Source organism: Macaca nemestrina, chromosome 6 (genome assembly GCF_043159975.1).
Source record: "Macaca nemestrina isolate mMacNem1 chromosome 6, mMacNem.hap1, whole genome shotgun sequence".
NCBI classification, from domain to species: domain Eukaryota; kingdom Metazoa; phylum Chordata; class Mammalia; order Primates; family Cercopithecidae; genus Macaca; species Macaca nemestrina.
The window spans coordinates 96137728-96160773 of record NC_092130.1 but is presented as its reverse complement, the minus strand read 5'-3'; the positions used below and the strand labels follow the sequence as shown (position 1 = coordinate 96160773).

General features: G+C 40.0%; 1 protein-coding gene and 1 long non-coding RNA gene across 5 annotated transcripts in view; one reads left to right on the top strand and one right to left on the bottom strand.

Annotated features, from left to right (window-relative positions):
- LOC105475067 (mutS homolog 3) overlaps nt 1–13784 on the top strand; it is a 227046-nt gene extending 213262 nt beyond the window's left edge. For 2 of the 4 annotated variants that reach the window (XM_071098741.1, XM_071098742.1), the window contains exons 23-24: nt 3868–4036; nt 6470–13777. In XM_071098741.1, coding sequence (XP_070954842.1) covers nt 3868–4036; nt 6470–6581 — 281 coding nt within the window. In that variant the 3' untranslated portion in view covers nt 6582–13777. Of the gene's footprint in view, nt 1–3867; nt 4037–6469 lie in introns of all 4 variants that reach the window. The other 2 variants (XR_011624887.1, XM_071098740.1) reach the window with 2 other exon arrangements.
- On the bottom strand, nt 107–22179 carry LOC105475068 (uncharacterized). Its single transcript, XR_983120.3, has 5 exons — nt 21912–22179; nt 3139–3216; nt 2914–3051; nt 1456–1563; nt 107–215 (listed from the first exon to the last, which is right to left on the bottom strand). It is a non-coding gene; the product is annotated as an uncharacterized lncRNA (long non-coding RNA).
- Nucleotides 22180–23046: the final 867 nt, after the last annotated feature.

Here is a 23046-nt window from a genome sequence, read left to right as displayed (position 1 = left end):
GAAATTATTTGTCAGCACATATCTCCTGAATAACTGCTTAGAGAAGTTTAGCTTAAATATAAATCTTGCTAAGTTTCCCTATAATAAACAGAAACATGAATTATTACTTCCACTGACTCAAAGCAGTGCCAGGTAAACATTTTAATAATGTCCATTTAAGAAGTGGCCATAGCTTGTAAGTAATTACTTCCTCATCAAGAACTTTTGCTGTGAACCTGTAAAGAAACAGAGTTTTACTCATAAAACAAGTTTTATTCTCTCCCATGTGGCTTTTTCTGACTCCATATTTCCATCCTGCCAGCACCCCAAACCCCTCTCCTGCACAGAGGGTAAAGGAGTACATAATTACAAAAAGAGATCCTCCAGGTGATTATGGAAGAGTGGTCACATTCTTTACCTTGAAGGTGTGAAAACTACCATAATGTAAAGTGGAGACCAGCATATAATGACACACTCAGCAACTATTTGTATGTTAACAAGGTATTCAGAGCAGTGAAATATTTTATGTAAGTTAGCTATATTTTGTAGCTATATTATACGTTATATAAGAACATTGTTATAACTATCTCTCGTGTACTCTATATATGTCTACATATATATATATATACACACACACACTATTTGTATAAAACAAAAAAAAATTAAAAGTCATCAATAGGCCAGGCATGGTGGCTCACGCCTGTAATCTCAGCACTTTGGGAGGCCAAAGTGTGGTCAGATCACCCAAGGTCGGGAGTTGGAGACCAGCCTGGTTAACCTGGAGAAACCCTGACTCTACTAAAAACTAAAAATACCAAAAAAAAAAAAAATAGCTGGGCTTGTTAGTGGGAGTCTGTAATCCCAGCTACTCAGGAGGCTAAGGCAGGAGAATCACTTGAACCCGGGAGGCGGAGGTTGCGGTGACCCGAGATCATGCCATTGCACTCCGTCCTGAGCAACAAGAGCGAAACTTAGTCTCAAAAAAAAAAAAAATTCATTAACAAATTTTTAGGTAGGGGGATTTTATGGCATTTATTAGGCTCCCAGAAAATACTGATGGCTAGCTGGATGGATAGATGGACAGAGAGACAGATGAATGAATCTTGTTTAGAAAGGTCAGCATGGAGTCTAGATTATATTGGAGAACTGGAGACGGGGAGATCAGTTAGGACTAACACAGTTGAAGTGATAAACTATTTTTCTGTCTTAAAGATAAGAAATGGCTTTTTTGATTGTCTGTTGCTTTTCACTTCAGTCTTAGTCTTGTGAACTTTGAAAAGTAACAAAAAGTTATACAGGTTTGCGGGCACTGGCTTCTAGCTGCGTCTTCCCTAATCTGTTCCCACTTACTTCCGCACCTGTGTTCCTCAACTTTCATTTGGGGGCAAAAGGTACTCTCAGTGCCTTGTAACGGAAATTTGGGTCTGTGTTTCTGAGTGAGTTGGTGTTCTCTCCACCTCCTACTTCAGCACCCACCCTTAGAAAGCTCTTATCTGTCTGCTGCCGAATTCTTAGAGGAGGGCCAGGAAAAATCCATTGTCCTTTTTCTCTGTTGTGTTCAGTCTTTGGCTTTTTAAATTTTCACTGATAAAAGAAGAAAAGCATACACATCTATCAAATGAAATAATGATTGAGAAAAAGCTCTTAATAAACTCATAAGTATACTGGGATTGTAGAAATCTTTGTAACTCTGGCCCACCTTGGACATTTTTGCAGCACAATGCACATTTTGCAGCACAATTATATTGAATTTCATAATAAAAGTTACATAATATCCTGAGCTGCTTTAGCTTAAACTACATGCAGTGGTTTATTATAATTATTGTACTTCATTATATCCCAGTTCTTTCGAAGTTTTAAGTTCATGTGTATGTATATATGACAGGCTGGGTCCTCTAGGAAGCAGATTCTGAGATTTGCATTCAGGAGGTTCACTGGGAGTGCTGGGCTGTTATAGTCAAAAGGCTTCAGCCAGCCCTGCAGAGAACTCTGAGGCTAGAATCGTCCTTCAGAGTTACCTCAACTTGGGGTGAGGAGGATAGACCTCTATACCTTTATTAGTTATCTTTATTAATTTGGGGTAATTTGCAAACAGTGTGCAACAAATTACCCCCCAAAGCATAGTGGCTTAGAACAACATTTATTACCTCATAGTTTCTGTGAGTCAGGAGTCCAGGGGCAACTTAACCACACCTCTAAGGCTGAACACTGTAGCCCTATGAGAGATCCTCTAGTTCGGTTCCTCACAGGGCTACAGTCAGTCACTGATCAGGGCAACAGCCATGTCAAGGCTTCCCAGCTCACATGTGGCTCTTGCCAAGCCTCCCAATATCTGCTTCCAAGCCCACTCATGCTGCTGTTGGCATGCCTCAGGCTCTCGCCGACTGTTGGTGGGAGACATCAGTTTTTTCCATGTGAGCAGCTCCATAGACAGCCCACAACATGGCGGCTGGCTTCCTCGGAGCAGGCAGGCAACAAAGTGAGCGTACCCAAGTCAGAAGCCACAATCTTTCTGTAACCTAATCTCTGAAGTGATATCTCATCACTTTTGCCGTATTCTGTTCATTAAAAGTGAGTCACTGGTTGGGAATGACACAAGCACGTGAACACCAGCAGGCAGAGGTCTTTGGTGGCCATCTTCGAGGCTACCTACAACAACCAGTCACTGGCTGCAGGCTGCCCCAAAGCGAGGTGTGGTCTTGAGTGAAGCCCCCCCCTTCAGCTGCAACAATTTCCAAAGAAGGCAAACAGTCGAGGGTTGCAGGCCAACAATCTGTCTGACAGCTGAGGGAATAAACTCTTTAGTCTTAAGAGGGATCTGGGTGGTACTGAACAGAATCCAGTATGTATAGCTCTTAGTTAAACTGAATATTTAATAAACCAGAACATCTCAATCCTGTTATTTAAACTGACCAACATGTAATATTTTCTTACCTGTTTTTAAGGGAGAAATTATAGGCCTGGCACTGTGGTTCATGCCTATAATCCCAGCACTTTGGGAGGCCGAGGTGGGCGGACCACTTGTGCCCAGAAGCTCGAGAGCAGCCTGGGCAACATGGCAAAACCCCATCTCTTAAAGAAAAAAAAAAAAAATTAGCTAGGCATGGTAGTATGCACCTGTAGTTTCAGCTACTCTGGAGGCTGAAATGGGATAATCACCTTGAACCTGGAAGGTTGAGACTGCCAGTGAGCTGAGATTGTGCCACTGAACTCCAGCTTGGGCAAGCAAGTTAGACCCTGTCTCAGAAACATAAAAAGGAGAAATTATATTGTATCAACCACATACTAAGATCATTCTCATCCCAGCGCAGTGGCTCACACCTGTAATCCCAACACTTTGAGAGGCCAAGGAGGGAGGATTGTTTAAAGCCAAGGAGTTCAAGACCAGCCTGAGCAACATAGCAAGACCCGATCTCTACAAAAAATATTAAAAAATTAGCTGAGTGTGGTGGCATGAACCTGTAGTCCTAGCTACTTAGGAGGCTAGGCAGGAGGATTGCTTGAGCCCAGGAGTTTGATGTTACAGTAAGGTATGATCACGCCACTGCACTCCAGCCTAGGTGATAGAGCGAGACCCTATCTCTAAAAAAGTAAAGAAATAAAATCATTCTCTTTTTAATATAGATGTTCAGTTCAAATTTGCAATGAATCATTTTTGAAAACTATTTTAAGTGAGCTAAAAGATCCGATATGCACACAGCAGTTTCAAAACAGTATTTACCTTTTTCTTGACATATCAAATTAATAAATGGATCTAACAGGCAAGTAGGAATAGTGATTTCAGATTGTATGATTTAATAAAGTTATGAGAATGTACATGTCCTTTTTAATCCTATAATTTATTTCAGCATTCGGGCACGGATTTCATCTCCTTTCTTTATTTCACAGGCGAAGAACAAGTCCCTGATTTTGTCACCTTCCTTTACCAAATAACTAGAGGAATTGCAGCAAGGAGTTATGGATTAAATGTGGCTAAACTAGCAGATATTCCTGGAGAAATTTTGAAGAAAGCAGCTCACAAGTCAAAAGAGCTGGAAGGATTAATAAATACGAAAAGGTCAGAATGATTATGCTACATTTTTTTCATTTGTAATGAAACCTAAGTTGTCCAAGAAAGAGGAGTGTCCTAAAAATGAACATCAGATCTCCTTTTAAGCGCCTCTTCAAATATTCTGAACCATTTAATTATGATGAAGTGAAAACAGCTCTTGCAAAGCTCAGGTGAATTCAGTGCATCTTCATTAGATCATTAAGTTGCTGAATTGGTTTTTCAGTCATTTTTATAAAGAATTAAGTTAATTCCTTAATATGTGCCACATTGGTTACTTTAAAGATTCAATTATGCGAAAGGTTACTGAAGATATTGAGAACCTACAGAAAATTTATTTTATTCATAGATTTTATTCAGATATGCAACAATTACATCCAGAAATTCTATCAGAATATTAATGAAATAGTACTACATAACAGGCAATCATAGTCAGTATCCACATGTCACTTATTTTGTAGACTGTGACAAATTTTTCATTCTAAACAGGCTTCTGTCACTTTAAATGCTTATGGGAATACTTTCCACCTTTACCCTTGCTATCCAGCTAGTATGTAGTCAGTACATAAATTAATCTTAATGTAAACCTGAGATACACTTTGAAAGAAAGATATTCCTAGGGAAATATCATATTCGTAAATTACACCCTTTTGTTTCCCAAATATAAAATTCTGAAACAACATAAGCTCCCCATCCACCTACTGCCCTACCCCTGCCATACTTGGGGAGCCTGATGTGCTGGGTACATTAGTACCCTGGTTGATAACCATATGACCATGATGAACAGATTGTTGATCGAACAGAAAATCTTGGCTGGCTACTGGTGGTTCCTATGTTATACTCCAAGAATATTCTTTAATATTTGGTAATAATTCTGGGAATTATTACCAAATTTCAATATTGAAATAGTAATGCCTATCATACTAGCTAAAGAAACAGTTGCTAACTTGTTTACAGTAGTGCAATTAACTTCTCTTTCTCTACCTCCTTCTCCTGTGCTTCCGCCTTGCACTCCTCCACTTTGGTGTACTATAGTTGACCAAGTCCAGAGTGCTGGGCTCTACAAATGGCACACAGCCTCCTCTAGTGACACTCTTTTCTGGCTCATTTCCAAATCACAATGCCAAAACAGAAGCAAAGTGGCATAATCAGTTTCAGCCTATTTCTGTTACAAGCCAGATTAATATAAAATTTTTCCTGAGGGAAAATTATCTATGAGAATTAAAAAATAAAGTTAGCCCTCTTCCTCTGCAAAGTCCAGAGACAAATTAAACTCTCTTTAGTTGCCATATTATTATTGTTCTTTTTCTCTGAAAAAAACCTAGAATAAAGCTTTACTACAAAGGATATATATATACAAGATAGCAATAAACTATGTCAATTTCTAAATTTGCTATAGAAATATATGCAAGCTAGCAATAAAATATGGCAATTTCTATATTTTCATATATTCTTGTTTCTGCTATATAGCCTACAAAGCAAGAGCAAAAACATTCACAGATTACTCATAACTCTTCCAACTAGTAAGTGACATTTTGAAATCTATGAAGTTACCTCGACAAGATGAGAGAATTATTAGAAGATGTTGCTTTGGGATAGAATCTGATCATTTATCAAGATAGTGTATTTGTTGTTTTACCTTTTTTCTAAAAGTGCTTATCACATCAATTCCTTTGGCCAGATCAAAGAAATCAAACTGAATCTTGGGCCTTAGTGTGTATTTGTTATAATAGTTGCTATTTATTGGATGGTTACTGTGTGTAGAAACCATTCTGAGCAGTCATTTGCAGCAGCCTAGACACTGTGCCAGCTACTCTTCTCATCGCTTTACATACATTATCTCATTTCATCCTTATGGCAGCCTTATCCTCATGGTCTAGTTGGGGAAAGTGAGGCCAGCAAGGACAGGACACTGACCCAGAGTCACACAGCTCGTTGATGGTGAAGCAGTAATTGGAACTCAGATACTCTAGCTCCATACCCTAAATACTCAATTGGGTTGCTATTCTGCAGGGAAAAAAAAGTAAGTCTGTGTTATGCTGGCGTTTTACTCTTTAATTAGCTTCATTGTCTTCGGTTGGTGTTACTTTTCATCCTGGGAACACTTCACAGGAGTTTCTTGTCTCCAGGTGCAAATAAGCACACACCACCAGCCTCTAGCAGAGTTTGAAGGAGGAGGAGGTCAGGTTCTCCCCTCTGGGGCTGACAGGGGTAAGGATTTTAGGAGAAAGCACAAAGGCAATAGTGGCAATTGGTAACCTGGGTCCTTTGATTATAGTAGCAGCTCTGAAAGCTCCTTTCACCAGAAGGGTGACACTGACACAGCTTCCTAACTGTAGAGCCTGCCCAATATTCAAATATTGCAGACTTTTCATAGCTTCTGATGAGATGTATTATCTCCCAGCAATTTCATTTATTAAATAGTATTCTATTTTTCCCCAGGAAGAGACTCAAGTATTTTGCAAAGTTATGGACGATGCATAATGCACAAGACCTGCAGAAGTGGACAGAGGAGTTCGAAATGGAAGAAACACAGACTTCTCTTCCTCATTAAAATAAAGACTTACATTTGTGAACAAAAAATGGAGAATTAAAAATACCAACTGTACAAAATAACTCTCCAGTAACAGCCTATGTTTGTGTGACATGTGAGCATAAAATTATGACCATGGTATATTCCTACTGGAAACAGAGAGGTTTTTCTGAAGACAGCCTTTTTCAGGTTCCTGTCTTCCTAACTTTTCTAAGTATAAACACTCTTGAATAGACTTCCACTTTGTAATTAGAAAATTTCATGGACAGTAAGTCCAGTAAAGCCTTAAGTGGCAGAATATAATTCCCAAGCTTTTGGAGGGTGATATAAAAATTTACTTCATATTTTTATTTGTTTCAGTTCAGATAATTGGCAGCTGGGTGAATCTGGCAGGAATCTCTCCATTTGAACTAAAATAATTTTATTAGGCAGCCAGTTTATCCACCAAGAACATAAGAATTTTTTATAAGAAATAGAAAGAATTGGCCAGGCATGGTGGCTCACGCCTGTAATCCCAGCACTCTGGGAGGCCAAGGCGGGCAGATCACCTGAGGTCATGAGTTCAAGACCAGCCTGGCCAACATGGCAAAACCCCATCTCTACTAAAAATATAAAGTACATCTCTACTAAAAATACGAAAACATTAGTCGGGCATGGTGGCGCACGCCTGTAGCCCCAGCTACTCGGGAGGCTGAGGCAGGAGAATCTCTTGAACCTGGGAGGTGGAGATTGCAGTAAGCTGAGATCACGTGACTGCATTCCAGCCTGGGCAATATAGTGAGATTCCATCTCAAAAAAAAAAAAAAAAAAGAGGAAAGAAATAGAATTATCAAGCTTTTAAAAACTAGGGCATAGAAAGAATAAGGTCATGAAATTTAAAATATTAAATATTGTCACAGGATTAAGCAGTTTAAAGACTGTTGGATGAAATTATTTGTCATTTGTTTGAGTAATAAATATTTAATGAATACTTGCTATAGATGATGGTATGTCCCATTGAATTTTGGTGTTTTCAAGTGTTTGGAAATTGTCATTTTTTTAGGTGTAATTATGAAATTAAGGTTACTGCTTTGATCAGCGCAATACACAGAAGTGAACTTATTCATTTGGGACCTTGCTATTCATCAACATACCAAGTGTATGATCTTCCCAGTAATGAGCCTTACAGCTTAGTTGATTCATAACAGTGCTCCCTTCCTGCAAATTTAGGGTAACACGTGCTCAACTGTGTCCCTGGGTTTTTTACAGCACTTACAATCTGGCTTCCCAGATCCATGTGTTCTTTTTGTTTCTAAATATATGATCTTGCACAAAAGCTCTCCATCCTATTTTCCTCTCTTTTATTATTTCTGCTCAGTTAAATGTCTTCCCCACATTTGATGGACATATTTTTCATTCCTTCTTCTGCATTATTACCTTCAGTGATCCCAGCAATGACCCCAGACACAGGAGTCAATACAGTGTCCCCAGGTTGTGGCTTCACTTTTGAGTCAGTCACTCTTTAGCTATCAGACTCCCAACCTTATTGGAGTTAGAGTATGATATAGTTTGATTCTACCACCCGTCCAGAGATACTAATGTATAGTCAAATTCTCAAAACTGTCAAAATAGAGTTAGTTGGAATGTATGCTTTAACTTTTAAAAAGAACAAAATTGTTTCAATACTCTATATAACTGTAAATGTCTTATATTCTTTCTAACAAGATTTCAAAGATAGTGCTGTAACCTCACCTCACAGGGAGAAAAGGAGATGACTCCAGGAATGTGATGCCCATGCCAGAGGGAGCTGCAGGGACCAGCAATCACTGGTAATGTCCAGGTGGACATCTGGAGCCACCTCTCCCTCTTGCTTGGTCCAGGCCAGCATCAACACTGAAGCAGGTAGGGGTTCCAGGAGCATTGTGTCCTGGCAGTGGCAGCACACGGTGTCTGGCAGCTGACAGCGTAGAACTTTACAGGGTAGATTCTCCAGCATGAGCAGGACGCCAGCCAGGCCGCCAGCTTGCGGAAGCGCAGGCCTCCTCTAAGCTGGGGAAGAGATCAGCACCGCTGAACAGCATTTCTAAGTGAGGCTCATCCCCAGCTGGGTTACTGAGATATTGGAGGAAATGTTGAGGCCAAATCCCAGTCATAAAGACTGCATAAATGCCATGGGGAGGTAGGCAGAAAGTTGCAAACAATTGTGTTTGTATTTCAGATGACCATCTTGGGGTTGCAATTCTAAGGTTAGATATAACCACACAGGTGAGAATAGGGCTGCTGGTGCATGGCAAGGGCCCTTCAGATTCCCTCTGGTACTGCATAGGCATGAGCATACTTCAGATGGAGACTGGGGGAGACAGGGCTGACTGGTGGCCAAATGTCAAGGAAAGCAACTTTTGAATATGATGTATTCCTTTAAATGACTTGTCTGTTTTTAGCCATCAAATTACAAATTAAGAGCTAGTGATTCTGCAGTAACACACACCAATTCCTCGAAAACCTTCTAAAGTCAGATCAGTTTAATAATTCCAACCTTAGGGGAAAAAAAGCCAAACACATTTTAACAAGTTTCAACTTTGACCTTTCTATTGCTTCATCTCTCCTCAGTGCTGTCTATTCTATGTAGTTTTTAAAATATTCTTATTATATAACTAGTATAACAATATTTGAAAATTCATGGGACTATAATTTATAATTTAAAAAGAGAAAGGAAAAATGAGTTTTCAAAATTAAATTTTATAAGTTAAAAAGAAATTTAAAGGCTGGGTGTGGTTGCTCACACCTGTAATCCTAGCACTTTGGGAGGTCGAGGCGGGCAGATTGCCTGAGCTCAGGAGTTCAAGACCAGCATGGGCAACACGGTGAAACCCCGTCTCTACTAAAATACAAAAAATTAGCCAGACGTGGTGGCGGGCATCTGTAGTCCCAGCTACTCGGGAGGCTGAGGCAGGAGAATTGCTTGAACCCTGAAGACAGAGTTTGCAGTGAGCAAAGGTCATTCCACTGTGCTCCACCCTGGGTGACAGAGCAAGACTCCGTCTCCAAAAAAAAAAATTTAAAGGAAAAAAAATGTAAAAACCTAAGCATTTGAGTTACTCAGTTTGTCTCAATGTTTCTCAGTGCTGAATATAAAAATCAAATGATTCCCATTTGAATCATAGTCTTCTGGACTGAGATCCAAGCTTAGTATTCTTTTATCAGCTTTATTGACATAGTTTACATACTGCACAATTTATTTAGAGTGAATAATTCAGTGGGTTTTTGTGTATTCACAAGCTTGTACAACTGTCACTACAATCAATTTTAGAACATTCTTACTACCCTAAAAAGAAACCCTGTACCTATTAACTGTCAGTCTCCTTTCCTCCCCAAGATCCTCAGCCCTGGACAACCCCTAATCTTCATTCTGTCTCTATAGATTTGCCTATTTTGGACATTTCCTATGAATGGAACCATAGAATATGTGGTTTTTTGTGTCTGGTTTTTTTCACTTAGATGCAAGATTCATCTGTGTATCAGAACTTCATTCTCTTTAACTGGTAAAAAGTATTCCATTTTATGTATACTTACATTTTAATTTATCCATTCATTAGTTGACACACATTTGGATTGTTTCTATTGCTAGCTATTATGAGTAATGCTACCATGAATATTTGTGTACAGGTTTTTATGTGACGAGGCATAATGTTTTTTAAAAAGCTCCCCTAGTATTTCTGATGTGCAGTCAGGTTTGTGAACCATTAGTCTCAAAGATGACAAATGACTAAACAATATTTTTAATTGAGTTGACAATCATTTGGTCTGTTTGTCCTCTGCTTTATCTGTCACTTAGGGCAGAGCATGGCATACTATCGACCCTAATTAATATATGTTAAAATGGAAAAGTAAAACCAAACTCCTTCAGCTTAGAAACCCAATGAAAAGATGTTTCTTTTCATAATGAAGGCACCATTTCACTAGGGATTCAAGATCCATACAGAAGTGTGCTGTATCTTTAGAAAAAAATAAAAACTTTTTCAGACAATTTGTCTAAGTTTGTGCCTGTTGTCATCATGGTGATGGTGATGGGGCTGGTGAAACACTGCCCACTGCATGAATTCCAGAGTAAAAACTAGACTGAATCCAAAATGTTCTGTAAATTAATGTTGACCTTTATTGAGTTCTGAGATCAATATTAGTTACTGCTGTGCTTTGTAATTATAAAAGGGCTATTTGATGTTTCACACCAAGGATATGGGTGGAGAGAGAAAAGAACTTGTATTAAAACCATCTGTGGTTTCTAACTTTGTAATTAAGGCCAATTCCTCTGTGGAACATTGTAGTTATTATATATCATGATTATTTGGTTTATTAATATCCAGGGAAGTACCACAGTTTGAGAGCCATTCATTCTGGTTTACTTGGGAAGTCCTATTCTATACCTGTTTTGCTGGCATAATTATTAAAAAGCTTCTTTAACTCAGAAGTTTCCTGTTTTGGATAATAACTTACACAGTTACCCCAATTATAGGTGCTATTCCATAAGCACAGTTACTGACTTGCTACATTTTGAATGTCATCTAAAAAAAAAAAATCATTTTTTTTCTTACCCATTGGATGAACCAATTTTTCCCCCAAAGACCTGCCAGTTGTTTTTGCCTGTTCTTGATAAGTGCTTTGTATTGTGGCATTTAGAGGCTACAGCTCTGCTAATTGGTGTGTTAGAGCTTTACTACTTAATCTGTTCTTGAGGCTAAATCCCCGAAGATAACATGTCATCTGCCTTGTCTCCATGAAATCATGGTGAGGAATGTGCACCTACATACTTTGGGAGACACACGACAAGACTGTCTTCCTGCAGAAATAGTTATTCCTCAGGAGGAGGAATTGCCTCTAGTTCTTTTGTCCTTTGCTCAGATCCTCTCTTCATTGCCTTTGACTATCTTTTTTTTATTTTTTTGACAAAAGGGTATTTTTTTTTCACATCAGAAGAGAAATACTCTTTGCCATCTTCACCTCTTTTTCAGCTTCAAGCCCCTTATTCTTAATCCTACTTCCAGAAAGCTCGCTTTTGGAGGTAGGAATGTCTTGCCCTCTATCAGAAGGACCAAAGGAGTTTCTTAAATGTAGATTTCTAGGCCCCACCTTAAAGCTACTGAATCTGAATCTCTGAAGTTGGGACACAGCAATACCAGTGTTAATTTCTGTCATCTCTGCATCATGTTCTCTCACCTTTTCCTTCCTCACAGAGCCAGTGATGTGGCTTCCAAAGAAATTTGTTAAAAATCGTGTTTCTTGGTTCATGACTGCTCTTTAAGATTCTATCTGATTTACTGCATCTGATGTGGGGTCTAGGGAGCTTCATTATTATTTTTAAAATAGACTATTTCTTAGAGCAATTTTAGATTCAACACAAAATTGAGTGGAAAGCTCAGAGAGGTCCCACATACTGTCTGCCCAAATACACCACCTCCCTCACTATTGACATCCTGCGCCACGGTGGCACGTTTGTTACGGCTGGTGAACCTACATTGTCACACTATCACCCAGAGTTCGTAATTTACATTGGAGCTCACTCTTGATGTTGTATATTCTATGTGTTTGGACAGATTTCTAATGACATGTAACCACCATTATAGTATCATACAGAATAGTTTTACTGCCCTAAAAACCCTCTGTTCTGCCTGTGCATCCCACTCACCCCAAACCACTGGCAACCTCTGATCCTTTCACTGTCTCCATGGTTTTGCCTTTTCCAGAATATCGTATGGGTAGAATCATACAGTAGGTAGTCTTTTCGGACTGGCTTATTATTCACTTAATAACATGCACTCAAGATTACTCCATGTCTGTTCATAGCTTGATAGCTCATTTCTTAGCAATGAATAATATTCCATCGTCTGGGTGTACCACAGTTTATCCATTCACCTACCGAAGGACATCTTGGTTGCCTCCAAGTTTGACAGTTATGAATAAAGCTCTGTAAACATCTGTGTGTAGCTTTTTACGTGGACGTATGTTTTCAGCTCATTTGGATAAGTACCAAGGAGTGCGATTGCTGGTAAATGTTCTGTTTTGTAAGAAACCACCATACTGTCTTCCAAAGTGACACTGCCATTTCACATTCCCATCAGCAATGAATCAGAGTTCCTGTGGCTCCACATCCTTGCTAGCATTTGGTGGTATCAGTGTTATGAATTTTGCCATTCTAATAGTATGTTGTGGTATTCCATTATTTTAACTTGTATTTCCTGGATGACACGTGATGTGGAACATCTTTTCATACGCTTATTGGTCATCTATATCTTATTCGGTGAAGTGTCAAGATCTTTGGCTCATTTTTAAATCTGGTTATTCGTTTTCTTATTGTTGAACTTCAAGTATTCTTTGCATAATTTGAATAACAGTTCTTTATCAGCTATGTTTTTTATCATCTGTGGCTTGTCTTCTCATTCTCTTGACAGTGCTTTTCATGGAACAGAAGTTTTTTGTTTTAATGAGGTCCAGCTTATCAGCTATTTCTTTCTTTCTTTCATGGATCATGCCTTTGGAGTTGTATCTAAAAAGTCATTGCGATGGCTAAGGTCATCTAGATTTTCTCCTCTTCTATCCGCTAGGAATTTTGTAGTTTGCATTTTACAATGGTCTAGAGTGACTTTTTTGTGAAGGGTGTAAGGTCTATATCTAGGTTTTTTTTAATAGACTTTATTTTTTAGAGCAATTTTAGGCTCACAGCAAAATTGAATGGAAATATAAAGAGGACACTTGATTTTTAAACTGAGTATCCTAAGTGATTCCTTTGCAAATAAAGAATCAAGTTTTAAAAAGCACAGCCATATCGCCTTCAAAATGTTATTCATCAGAAGAGGCCCACTTCTGCAAATAACAGTGGGCCTTTAATTTCTCCAAGCTTTTTAGATTACTTTTTAACAAAAGCAAACATTTAAATTGCATTTTTGTGTTATGAGATTTAAAGGAATGTCTATGAAGAGCAGGCATAATACTTCAATCTGTTGATAAACTCTACAAGAATAGTATTTTATATTTTAAATGATATTTGAATCATTTTACAGCATTATCAGGAAAGGAGGTAACGAAAATATTCCCAAGCACTAAGTCTGCTTCATGACCTTGAGCATTAAGTTTTCTAGCAATCAATAGCTTTGGTATTAGCACACAAGCCAGGTTTCTAAACTATTATTTCACTGTGGGTACAAAAGCATGATAGAAAAGAGTCATTGGCCAGGTGTAGTGGCTCATACCTCTAAACTGCTGGGAGGCTCAGGCAGGAGGATTGCTTTTTTTTTTTTTGAGACGGAGTCTCGCTGTGTCCCCCAGGCTGGAATGCAGTAGCCGGATCTCAGCTCACTGCAAGCTCCGCCTCCTGGGTTTACACCATTCTCCTGGCTCAGCCTCCTGAGTAGCTGGGAGTAGCTGGGACTACAGGCGCCCACCACCTCGCCCGGCTAGTTTTTTGTATTTTTTAGTAGAGACGGGGTTTCACCGTATTAGCCAGGATGGTCTCGATCTCCTGACCTCATGATCCGCCCATCTCGGCCTCCCAAAGTGCTGGGATTACAGGCTTGAGCCACCGCGCCCGGCCTGGAGAATTGCTTTAAGCCAAGAGTTTGAAACCAGCCTGGGCAACATAAGAAGACAGGCTGTTTTAAACACAGAAAAAAGAGTTGTTAATGAACCCAGGAATTAACTGATACTTTGTAAGCAACAGGCGTATAAGTCCCTGTGTAAATGAATGCTGATCAGCAGTGGGTTAACTTATACTGCAATATTAAATGCTCCTAAAACAATCACTCCTATATTAGAAGCCTTGCAGTAAGGTTTGAATTTAAAAAAAAAAAAAAAAAAAAAAAAAAAAAGTCCTTCAGTTCTCTTGTAGTGAGAAAATGCAGTTTCTTATTTGTGGGAAGGAATAAATTGGATAAGTTGAAATAGTTACTTTTTCTTTTTTAAGGTTTTTCCTTTCTTAGGCTCAGGGGTACATGTGCAGGTTTGTTATGTAAGTAAACTTTTGTCATAGGGGTTTTTTTACAGATTATTTCGTCACCCAGGTACTAAGCCTTGTACCTAATAGTTATGTTTTTTGTTGCTCTCCCTCCTCCCACTCTCCACCCTCAAGGAGGCCCCAGTGTCAGTTGTTCCCCTCTGTGTCCATGAGTTCTCATCATTTAGCTTCCACTTATAAGCAAGAGCATGCAGTATTTGGTTTTCTGTTCCTGCCTTACTTTGCTAAGGATAATGGCCTCCAGCTCCATCCATGGTCCTGCAAAGGACATGATCTTGTTCTTTCTGTGGCTGTATAGTATTGCATGGTGTGTATGTACCGGAGTGTCTTTATCCAGTCTGTCATTGATGGGCTTTTGGATTGACTAGTAGCTTTTTGAATGGTAACTTTCTACAGAAGTACCAGAGACTTCAAGTTATCTGATTTAAATGTAAAGAGACATTTGTTAGTGGCAGATGAGTATAGGTCATCAATTGCAAGACACCTAATTATATTCAGGCAGTTTGTGACTGGCCCTAAACCAGAAGAAAAAAATGTAATATAAATGCTCAACCATAGCTAAGACGTTGTTAAACTAAAATGATTCCTTCAGAGTGGCAATTTATCATAAATCTGGTCTAAATGAATAATTGCAAACTTAGTTAATAGTGATAGATTCTCATAAGTTGCAAGAACAGAAAAACACTGGGGGACGCATTGCAAAGTAAAACAGAAACAGCCCAACCGGGGCTTATGGAAGAAAAGAAATTGGAATCATTTTCAGAATACAGCATAGTTTGATTTCTGTTATTTTGTCACTCTATCCACAACAAGCCTCCTTTCTCACTGCCTCAGTTTCTCTGGGCTTGGCGGCTGTTCCACCATTATAGACAATCAGTTTCTCTCTATCTTCATTTTTTCTGCATCTGCCATTACTGACTTTCTACTCTGTTTTCTCTTTGTTTTCTGGCCTTGTGCTTTCCTCTGGCTTAACTGACTTCTTTCCAAGTGTCTCTGTTCCTGCCCGCCCCTACCAATTTACCAATTTCTTACTTCCTTTATTCTTCAACTGTTTAGGAAGGCAGACCTGATTGGTTATGTTAATGATGGTAATTTCTGTTGTACAGTTTTTGTCTGGGGCCCCCACATGGATAGCCAGCTAGCGTGGAGAGTAGCAACCACTGGCACAGAATTCCCTGCCTATGGCCTTGTGAATTGATGATTCAAAGGTCCTAGCAGCCCAGTGTGTCCTTCACTTCTTTCTGTACTTGCTCATGCTGTTTCTCCCTTCTCTCTCAGTACAATTTATAACTTCCTGTGTGGTGTCCTTTGCACCTGCCTGTACCCATCACCCTCTCACATGCTACCTCCCACTCCTCTCACATGCTACCTTCCACTCCTCTGTCTTTTCTTAAAGTCCCAAACCTGTGATGTTTGTTTCTCTGAAATGCCTTTCCCTGGCTTCCCAATGGCTCTGAACTTGCTGAGCAACTTATAGCTTTGGGGTAGAAAGGATTAACTTGGATTCAATGGGTTGTCTTAGGGGTGCGTGCGTGTGTATGTGTGTGTGTGTGTGTGTGTATTTTAATCACTAAGTTTCATTTTACTAAGAAGAGGATCTAAAGGGGAACCAGAAGGGCCATGTTTTGTTTTTTGTTTTTTTGCTTTTTTGTGTTTTTTTTTTTTGAGACGGAGTCTTTCTCTGTCGCCATGCTGGAGTGCAGTGGCGTGATCCTGGCTCACTGCATCCTCTGACTCCCTGGTTCAAGTGATTCTCCTGCCTCAGCCTCCCACATAGCTAGGATTACAGGCATACGTCACCACGTCAAGCTAATTTTTGTATTTTTAGTAGAGCCGGGGTTTCACCAGGGGCCATCATTTTTTATGACATGTATTTTTCACTGTAGTCAGAGGAAAGAAAAATTGTTCCGCTTAGCTCATGATTTCCACCCAAAATGAGAATATGCAAAGACAGCACTAACTAGCCTTTCTTTAGGCTCCAAAGATACTCATCGGACTGTGACTCACCTGATCTTTGGTTGAAATATGAGTGACACAACAGATATACATTCAACTGAGGCTCCATGGCTCAGTACAAACAGCACTTCTAGTGCTGGCCCTGCCACTTAGTATCTTTAAAAGAGTCACAAAGATTTAGACAGTTGTAAAACCTTCAAGCTGTTGGGGTTGTTTTGAACAAGTTCTTAGTTACAGACCACAGAACATATTCCCCAGTTTATGGAGACGGTAGTTTATTATGGGGTCTATTTAGCTTTCAGAGTTTCTGAATGAGCTAAAGGATCAAGCCTAGACATTTTATGAGAAGTGGTACGGTCAGGATCAATGACCCACTGTACTGTGCCGGTAAAAAGTGCATTGCTACCACCTCTCCTTTGCTGCTCACAAAGATAATGACTAGACACCAAACGCTCCACTGCAGCTGTTGCAGAAAAACCAAACTCCAAGATGATACCTGTCTGAGCAGCCATGGTCTTCCATTACAAAATTCAATTCTGCCTCCATGTCTCTCATAGACATGTGTCTTTGGTGAAAGGCAAGCCCATACAGAACCTTAGTCTCAAGGGAATGGGAAAAATGCAGACTTTGGCCTTCCAGCTCTTGTTCACAGGAAAGAATCTGACAAAGTTGGAGTCCTATTGATTGAGCCGCTCTGTTATATTTGTCATAGAAGTTATTTTGTTTCTTTTGTTACTGAGTTTTGTTTCATTGTGGTCAGAAAATATCATCTATACCATTTTGACTATCTTAGAAATTCTCCTGTTATATTTATTTAAGTGTTCCCTGAGTGCTTGAGTAAAAGGCGCATTTCCTGTCCTCAGGATATAAAGTTGTATGCATGTTTATGTAAAATTTTATACCGTTAGATCAGAAGTGGGAAAACTATAGCCTATGTACCAAATCTAGCCCACTGCCCACTTTAGTAAATAAGGTTTAGTTTGATTACAGCCATGACCATTTGTTTCTATAGTGTCTGTGGCTGCTTTTACACTACAGTTGAGTTGAGTAGTGCAACAGAGACCATATGGTCGGCAAAGCCTAAAATATTTATTATTTGGTTGACCCTTATATCAGATCCTATGTAAATTTATTATATTAATCACATTTTTTATGTCGTATTTTATAATTATTTTATTTTATTTTGAGATAGAGTCTCACTGTCACCCAGGATGACTGCGGTGGTGTAATCAGGCTCACTGTAGCCTTGACTGCCAGGCTCAAGCCATCCTCTTACCTCAGCCTCCTGAGTAGGAGTAGCTGAGACTACAGGCACATGCCACCATGAGCAGCTAGTTTTTGGTGTTTTGCAGAGATGGGTGACTCGCTTTGTTGCCCAGGCTGGTCTCAAACTCCTGGATAGAAATGATCCTCCCACCTCAGCCTCCCAAAGTGTTGGGATTATAGGCGTGAGCCACCACGCCCAGACCCTATTTTATGATGATTTTAATCATATGAATTATACTCTGCACATTATCTATATAATTTTCCCCTCAAATTTGTTCAATTTTTCTAGAACTAAGAAGCATATTAAACCTGATACTTCCTTATTTATGAAGTTTTTGTTTTATGTACTTTGATGCTTTTTTATTTGCCACATAAAGGTTTATGCCAGTTATATATCTTCATTATAGATTACACTGTTCATCATTCTGCTGTAACCCACATTGTTCCATTTAATGCCTTATGTGTTGCATTCAACTTTGCCTGATATTAACATGATGACCTACTTTATTTGGGTTTGCATTTGCCCAGTATATCTGCACCAAAACCGTTTGGTTTTGTTTGTGTGTGTGTGTTTGTTTTTTAGTCCTAGTGACTTCAGTATGTCTCTTGAAGACAGCAGATAGATAGATAGTTAGAAACTCTGACCATTTTTTTTTTTTTTTTTTTGAATAGGTGAACTTATCCTTTATACATTAACTGATACAACTGATATACTTCTGGGATCCTGTTATTCTTTTCTTTTCTTTTCTTTTCTTTTCTTTTTTTTTGAGACAAAGTCTTACTGTGTTGCCTAGGCTGGTATATAGTAGCACAGTCTCGGCTCACTGCAACCTCCACCTCCGAGGTTTAAGCAGTTCTCAGCCTCAGCCTCCCAAGTAGCTGGGATTGCAGGTATGCGCCATCACATCCAGCTGATTTTTTGTATTTTTAGAAGAGACAGGATTTCACCACGTTGGCCAGGCTGTTCTCAAACTCCTGACCTCAAGTGATCCACCTGCCTCGGTCTCCCAAAGTGCTGGGATTATAGGTGTGAGCCACCAAGCCTGGCCCTGTTAGTTTTCTTCTTACATGTCTTTGTGAAGGTTTTTATTCTTCTGTTTTTCTATATGGCCCCTTTTTGTTTTGCCCATCATCCCATTAGTTCTGTTGGGATTGTCTTTATAACTGAAAACAATCGTATGTTTAAGTTTTTATTCTTTAATACTACACGCCAGGTGCAGTGGCTCATACCTGTAATCCCAGCACTTTTATGTTGTTGTTGTTGTTGTTATTGTTGTTGTTTGGGATGGAGTCTTGCTCTGTTGCCCAGGCTGGAGTACAGTGACACAATCTTGGCTCACTGTAACCGCCACCTCTCAGGCTCAAGTGATTCTCCTGCCTCAGCCTCCCAAGTAGCTGGAAATCCAGGCATGCACCACCACGCCTGGCTAATTTTTGTATTTTTAGTAGAAGCGGGGTTTCACCATATTGGCCAGCTGGTCTCAAACTCCTGACTTCAAGTGATCTGCCCGCCTCGGCCTCCCCAAGTGCTGGGATTACCGGCGTGAGTCATCATGCCCGGCCTAATTCAGAGCTTTGAGAGGTCCGGAGAGGCAGATCCCTTGAGCCCAGGAGTTCAAGACCAGCCTGGGCAACATGCTAAAAACTCGCCTCTACTAGAAATACCAAAAAAAAAAAAAAAACAGCTCAGTGTGGTGGTGCATGCCTGAGTCCCAGCTACTGGGGATGCTGAGGTGGGAGGATCACTTGAGGCCAGGAGGTCAAGGCTGCAGTGAGCCATGATCACACCACTGTACTCTAGCCTGGGCAACAGAGTGAGACCCCATTGTCCCCCCAACCCCCCCCCACACAAAAATGTGTGTGTAGATATATATATATACACACACACACACACACACATATGTATATATATACACACACACACTCGTGTATGTGTGTGTGTATAAAACTACAGGAAAATATGTGCTGCCAATTCTCTTACACTGATTTCCTCCTATCTCTCTTGGCTCCCTTTTTGTTGATGTATTCTGGATTTTTTTCTAAGTTCATTATGATGATTGAGTTATTCTTTCTCTTTTTAACATTAGCTTTTCTTCAAAAATTTATGACAGGTATAGTCTATTTGGTGTCTATACTTACACATATTTTTGTGTTTATGTTTAACTAGAAGTGATGCTTGTTTCTAGCTTTTCCATATCAAAACTTTCCTGCAAGTTCTTTATTGTGATGCATCAACTTAACTGGATTATATCTTCAATATTTTTTAGAAAGGATTCATGGTTGCTGTATTTCCTGAATTCCACATACGTGAGCCTGGCTTTCTTTTGTTTGTATGTGTGAATGGAAGCTTGGCTTTTTAGGGTCTCATTGTTTCATTCAAGCCTTGTGAACTTTGCATCATTACTTTTTGGCATCTAATGTTGCTAAGGAGAAATGTAAGGTCATCTTGGGGATTACATTTCCTTATGGTGCACAGATATTCTTTATCCTTGAAGTTCAACACTGTAACCAGAATTTGTTTTATTACTGACTACTTTCTATTAATTTTTCCTAAAACATAACCCTTTTATGCTACTTAGTCTAGCTTTCCTTTTATACAGAAAAATTTTCTTCTAATGTGTATTTGAGCATTGTTTTTTTTTTCTGTTCTCCTCTTTAGAAAACTGTAGGCCAGGTACGGTGGCTCATGCTTATAATAACAGCACTTTAGGAAGCCGAAGTGGTGGATCTCTTGCACACAGGAGTTCAAGACCAGCCTGGGCAACATTGCAAAACTCCGTTTCTACAAAAAAACACAAAAAAGTTAGCTGGGTTTGGTGGTGTGTGCCTGTAGTTCCAGCTACTGCAGAGGCTGAGGTAGGACAATCACCGGAGCCCAGGAGGTCAAGAGTGCAGTAAGCCGTGGTCATGCCACTGCACTCCAACCTGGGCTACAGAGCGAGGCCCTGTCTCAAGAAAAAAAGAAAAGAAAAATTGTTACCACATGTTGACTCTATTGAATTCTGTATGGGACCTTTTTAGTAATAACTTTCATCTCTGTAACCCCAGCTATTCTCATCCTCCATTGCTCTCCCTTTCTCGTTCCATTTGTTTTCTTCAGATCCTAAGATATCACAGGGCATGTTTTTCCTCTAAAACTTTAAAAGTTTTTAAAACTTTAAAGGTTTTCAGGAGGAATCTTCAAATGTATTTTCTTTTTTTTCCCCCAAAATAGGGTCTCGCTCAGTTGCCCTGGTTGGAGTACAGTGGTGCAATCATGGCTTGACCTCCTGGGCTCAGGCAGTCCTCCCACCTCAGTTTCCTAAGTAGCTGGGACTACGGGCATGCACCACCATGCTCAGCTAGTTTTTGTATTTTTTGTAGAGTCAGGGTTTCACCATGTTGCCCAGGCTGGTCTCAAACTCCTGGGCTCAAACAGTCCTCCTGCCTCAGCCTCCCAAAATGCGGGGATTATAGGTGTGAGCCATCACGCCAGGCTTCAAGTGTATATTCTGCATTTATCTTTTTCATGTTATAGCCCTTAATTATAAAAATTATTTTTGCATAGGTTGCATACTATCATTTTCCTTATCTTTGAGTGGGGACAGTTCTGCATAGACTGATATTTGCCCAGTGTAGTAAAAGTAAGTATTAATGCACCTGCCTTTTCCTTATGTTTTTACCTTGTAATCTGTATGGTTATTCAGTTACTTTCAGCAGAGATAGGAAGGGAGCAGCAGAGAGCAGTGATGTTGAGCAGCAAATCAGCCGGCCCACTTTAGGTATGCTATCTCCAAGCATGCAGTCACTGTATCTGTTTCATCTTTCATCACTAGTGTATGTCTAGTCTGGTGTAAGGGAGAGGAGTGAACAGTCCCAGATTTCTCAGGCTCTCCTACCTTCAAATTGGAGGACAGTGTGAGGTTCTGTGACTCCCCGGCCATTTATTTAAAATGTCCAGTCTTACTTATTTGTGTTTAGTCATCTTTGCTCTACAGCAAGCTGGTTCCCTCTGCTCCTCATCTCTTGACCTCTCTCCCTGGTTAGGAAACTACACAGGAGGAAATAAAAATGGCATGACCAATGGACATAACCATACATACTGTATGGCTGTGGATGTATGACTCCATGTACACCCAGTGAAAAAAGAAGCAAAACCGACTTACCCCATTAGAAAACCTCCTTTGGTGAAGGACAAGGCAGCCTTCTGTGGCGATGATAATATCCTGTATCTTGAGATTGTTACTGGATGGAAAGTCTTAACTATAAGTTGTCCAGGTTCTTGGTAAATTGAACAAAACACAAAGCAACAAAAGAACAAAGCAACGAAAGCGCAGATTCCCTGAAGTGAAAGTACACTCCACAGAGTGGGAGCGAGCTGGAGCAAGTGACTCAAGGGCCCCAACTGTAATGTTCTTAGGGTTTTTATTAACTAAAAGAATTTGGTTATATCCCCAAGTACCCTTAAGAGGCCTCTGATAGGTTATACACTATGCAAATGAAGGATTGGACCATGACCAATCAGAGGCTGAAGTGGAGGCTTGTTCTGTGACCAGTCAGAGGCATTTCCCATTTGTGACATAGGGGAGAGGAGGTTATGTAGAGGGAGGGACCTCTGGCCCCTTGTTCCTTGGGCATGGAGAGGTGGGGTTTTCCTTTTGGTCCAATTCCAAGAAGTCAACCACAGATTGGCCTTAGGCTCCCTGTTTCCACCCTATTCTGCTTCATTTCCTCCTGAGAGACATGATCCCCATGAATCTTTATGTAAGGCAGAGGGATCGACGGCCTTTCTTCTGTAACTGCTTCATGATTATTGGGGCACAGTCCCTATCTATTGGGGACCATGGAACTCTCACCCTGTTCTGTCTAGTGGAGACAGGATTACTTCTTGATGACTGGGGCTGGCGTTGTCACCTGGAACTGGCAGGAAGCCCTGCTACATGATCATTTGAAGCTTAATGGTCTCTAGGCAAGAAGAAATCAATCTGGTTAAAAGATTTAACAAACATTGTCCAAAAACCAGTACAAGTATAATAATTAATAATGGGCCGGCCAGGGGAAGGAGCCATGAAGCCCAACTTGGTGCCCTTGACCAGGAGCCCCATGACTTGGATAGCTGTTCTCGTATTTCAGAGGCCTGGTCAGCTAATTGTCAGCCAACATCCCTTACTAATCCTGATTTGGTTGACATAAAATCAGCATTCTTCCTCTACGAAAAGACATAAGCCACCTTTTTCAAGAGTTAGAATATCCAGTCCCCTTCTATTTTGTAAAGCATCTGCTGCCAAGGAGTCTTATCTG